Below are 4,245 nucleotides of genomic sequence, written 5' to 3' on the forward strand. Positions count from 1 at the left end.
TTCCCTCTCACCCTCTCTCTCTCTTTCTCTGCCTGCTTCTCTACATTATGTTGTAACCCACTTGGCCTCAGACTCATGAGCCAAATAAAATTCTTTCATTTTGTTTAATTGCAAGAGAGCGTGTGTACTCCCCAGAGACAGACAGAGAAACAGAGAGGGAGGAAGAGGCAGAAAGCACTCCCCAATGGGGCTGTGGTCACACTGCCATCCCTTTTCCTCCATTTCTCTATCCTATCAGGATTTGGGGGTATGAACACACATGTACTTGGCATTTTCAAGTCTCCAGGGCAGAGATTCAAACTGCAGTTGGCCACGTCGGTGCTGACTCCTTTAACCACTAGACTACAGGGCCAGCACAAACTTCTGTTCTTTACAAAGCACCCAGTTTCAGATATTTCTGTTTAGCAATATAGTAACAGACTAATACAATAATAATATTCATAACAGTATATGTGTGTATATGTGTGTGTGTGTGTGTGTGTGTGTGTGTTTGTATATTTCAATTTGCTACAGTGTTTGTGTGCTCACCAGAGAGAGGAGAGGGAGAAAGCATCTCCATGGGGGGTGATCACATCACAATCTCTTTCCTCTATTTCTCCTTTCAGGATTTTGGGCATGCACACACACATACCCAGCATGTTTTTCAAGCCACTGGGTCCATGCCTAGAATCATGTAGTTGGCCATGTGGGGTCCAGCCACCTAAACCACCACGCCACCAGCTGAACCAATAGTAATACTGCGGTAGCAAAAATTAGAAATAACCCGAATGCCAGGATCAGCAGTTAGCATAATGGCTATGTTGCTGGACTCCCACATAGTTGACCGCGGTTCGAGTCCAAGACCTGGTGGCTTAACCTCATGGTGGGCGTGTGTGCGTGCATGCCCAAGATCCCAAGAGGAGAATAGAGGAGAAGGGATTGTGGCGTGATCATCCCCCCAGGGGGGTGATTTCTTACTTTCTGTCTCTCTGTCTCTGTCTGTCTGCCAAGCGCATGCGCCCTATAGCAAAAACCTCTCCCCCCCAAAAAAAAGAAAGAAAGAAAGAACCCCAATGCCTATCAATATTTTTAATTGTCTGGGATGTATACACTTACCAAAGAGAGAGAGAAATTACCCCCCATACCTCGATCCCGTCTTCTCTATTTCTGAATCCTGTCAGGATTTGGGGCACACATGCACAATTTCCCAGTGTATTTTTCAAGTCCCCACGGCCAGTATTTGAACAGCAGTTAGTCATGTGGGGTCCAACTCCCTTAACCCTTGGCTACAGACCCAGCCCCAAATAGAGAGATTTTTGACAGATTAGAGACAAATTCATACAAGAGATTAGTTCACAGTAGTAAAAATGAAAGAGGATCTGGGGACCAGCAAATGGGATGGTGGTTGAGGTGCTGGACACTCCCACATGGCTGACCATGGTTCAAGTCCCGGACCTGATGGCTTACTTTCTCACTTTCCCTCTTTCTCTCTTTCTGTGTCTCTCTTTGGTCAAATTAAAATAAATGAATGAATAAATAAAATTAAATAAATAATTATAAAAAAGAAAAAGATTATGCAAGAGGATCAATACAGATAAATCTTGAAAATATATCATTGATCTAAAAAAAGTTTACATATACTCAATCCAACAATATATTGAGTATCATTCCGTTTATAAAATTCATAAAAAAAATTTTAAATTTGTCAATCTAATGAAAAATTCTGGCATTTAAGATGAACTTTTCATAATAAACTTTTCATGCCCATAGTTACAATTCCAAGAAAATAAATTATCCCTCGGGACCAGCAGTTGGCATAATGGCTATATGTCTGGATTCCCATGTAATCGACTGTGGTTCGAGTCCCAGACCCAGAAGCTTACACTCACGCTGGGCACATGTGCATGTGTGCCCAAGATCCTGAGAGAAAAATGGAGGAGAAGTGACTACAGCATGGCCATCTCCCTTGGGGGGGGTGATTTCTTGCTTTCTGTCTCTCTGTCTCTCTCTGTCTTTCTGGTGAGCGCACATGCCCTATAGCAAAAAAAAAAAAAAAAAAACTCTCCAAAAATAAAGAAAAAAAAAAGAAATTATCCCTCCATCAACACATCAAGTAAACAAACAAAAATATGGAGAGCATTATATTATACCATAGATTGAGATAAGCTGACGTGCCATCCTTACAAATACTCAGAACGTGTGTTTTTCTGACTAAAAGAAGTGTTTGAAGAAATAGACCAAAGAATCAGTGTAAATGAAAGTGCCGTATGAAGGAAACCACCCATCATCAAGATACGGAAGTCTGCAGAGAAGGGAGTGGGGGCTCTTCCCGAGGAACGTACCAATGGTCGTCAGCGATCAGCACCCCAGATAACTGGATGTCGTGGCTCGCGTCTGCTCTGTACTTCCCAACCGTGGTTGTTCCCTCTTTGATCATATACAGCAGCATCTCTGACAGCTGTGGGTCTTCATTGAGATTAACGAGGTTTGGCAAATGGTTGTCCATCTGAAATGTAATTCCTGCTTTCTGATAGAAGTCAGAAAAAAAACACAGCAAAAAATTATATTCGCTTAAAACGAATGACCTATGTTAAGTATTAGAGTCACTCTGTGAGGTCTCAGTAGACTAGAGCTTTCTTAGAATCTCTCCATCTGAGAACCTCTTTGTTAGGACTTCCCCCCGTGACTGTTACCATTCTGTGCTTAGACTCCTAAGAGTTACATGGATGCTTCTTTGCCCTTTACCATCCTCAGACTGCTCATACAGCAATGCGTTACCACTAAATTATGTCTGTTCTTTTTTTTTCTTTAATTATTTTATTTATCTTTATCCATTTATTTATTTATTTTTATTTGACCATAGAAGGATAGAGAGAAAGTGAGAGAGAAAGTGAGAAAGTAAGCTGCCAGGTCTGGGACTCAAACCGAGGTCAGCCATGTGGGAGTCCAGCACCTTTAACCACCACACCACCTGCCGGCCCCAATTATGTCTATTCTTTTTTTTTTTTTTTTTTTTTTAGAGGTTTTCACTATAGGGCGCGTGCGCTCGCCAGACAGACAGAGAGATACATAGAGACAGAAAGTGAGAAATCACCCCCCAGGGGGGATGGTCACACCGCAATCCCTTCTCCTCCATTCTCCTCTCAGGATCTTGGGCACGCACGCACACGCGCCCGGTGTGAGTTTGAAGTCACCGGGTCCGGGACGCGAACTGCGGTCCACTACGTGGGAGTCCAGCGACATAGCCATTACGCTAACTGCTGGTTCCCAATTATGTCTATTCTTATGGGCTGATTATCTTTAGGGTTCCTGTTGTGGCATCTTCATTACCATCACTTCAGCGCAGGCCCTTACAGCTCACACTGCAACTAGCACAGCAGCCTCCAGATTGCCCTGTCGACAGCTCCTCCTGTTTTCAGTCCATCTCCCATCCAATACCAGATTAAGTCTCTTGAAAGGGCACTCTCAAAATGTCAATTGCCTGGTCAAACACTCTCAGTGGCTTCTCATTTTCTGCAAGACTAAATTCAAATTCCTTAGTCTGGAAAGCAAGTCCTTAGTGAACTAATCATATCTTTCCAATTCTGTCTCCTTGTGACCTCACATGAACTGGTTATTCCAATAAAACTGATAAACATGCCTTCCTCTGAGCACACCTTAAACTTTCCCACCATACAACTTTCCATTCCTAGAATGCCTTTTCTACCTGTCAAAATCATACCAAGCTTCAAAGTCCAACTCGATCCCTTCTATGGGGTTGGACTGGCCATTCCCAAGGAAGTTTCCGCCTTCCTTTGAATTCCTATAGTATGTTCCAATCATGTGAAATATTTCTTTTACTGTCACTACCTTTGCCTTGAATCACCTCCTCCAATCTCCTTTAGAATTTCACTCCACTCTGACCTGTCATTCTTACTAAACACTCAGAATGTGTGTCTTTTCTAACCAAAAGATGCATTTTATTCCTATAGCAATGTTCAAGCACCTTCCATCCTTTAAAAACACAAAAACAAGGGCTGGCCCTGTGACCTACTGGTTAAGGAAAACAGATCCCACATGGCTAATCACATAGTTTGAAACCTGACCCTGGTGGCTTGAAAACATGTTGCTGGGGAACCAGTAGTTAGCGTAATGGCTATGTCGCTGGACTCCCACGTAGTCGACCGTGGTTCGCATCCCGGACCCGGTGGCTTAAAACTCACGCCGGGCACGTGTGCGTGTGTGCCCAAGATCCCGAGAGGAGAATGGAGGAGAAGGGATTGTGGC

At 43.4% G+C, this 4,245-nt stretch overlaps 1 protein-coding gene across 1 annotated transcript in view; it reads right to left on the minus strand.

Annotated features, from left to right (window-relative positions):
* The window catches only part of KIF14 (kinesin family member 14), an 81,740-nt gene that overhangs the window by 46,611 nt on the left and 30,884 nt on the right, over positions 1–4,245 (minus strand). The window contains exon 14 of the mRNA XM_014590493.2: positions 2,322–2,506. Coding sequence (XP_014445979.1) covers positions 2,322–2,506 — 185 coding nt within the window. The remainder of the gene's footprint in view (positions 1–2,321; positions 2,507–4,245) is intronic.

This window comes from Tupaia chinensis, unplaced genomic scaffold, assembly GCF_000334495.1.
Source record: "Tupaia chinensis unplaced genomic scaffold, TupChi_1.0 Scaffold000453_1, whole genome shotgun sequence".
Taxonomy (NCBI): domain Eukaryota; kingdom Metazoa; phylum Chordata; class Mammalia; order Scandentia; family Tupaiidae; genus Tupaia; species Tupaia belangeri.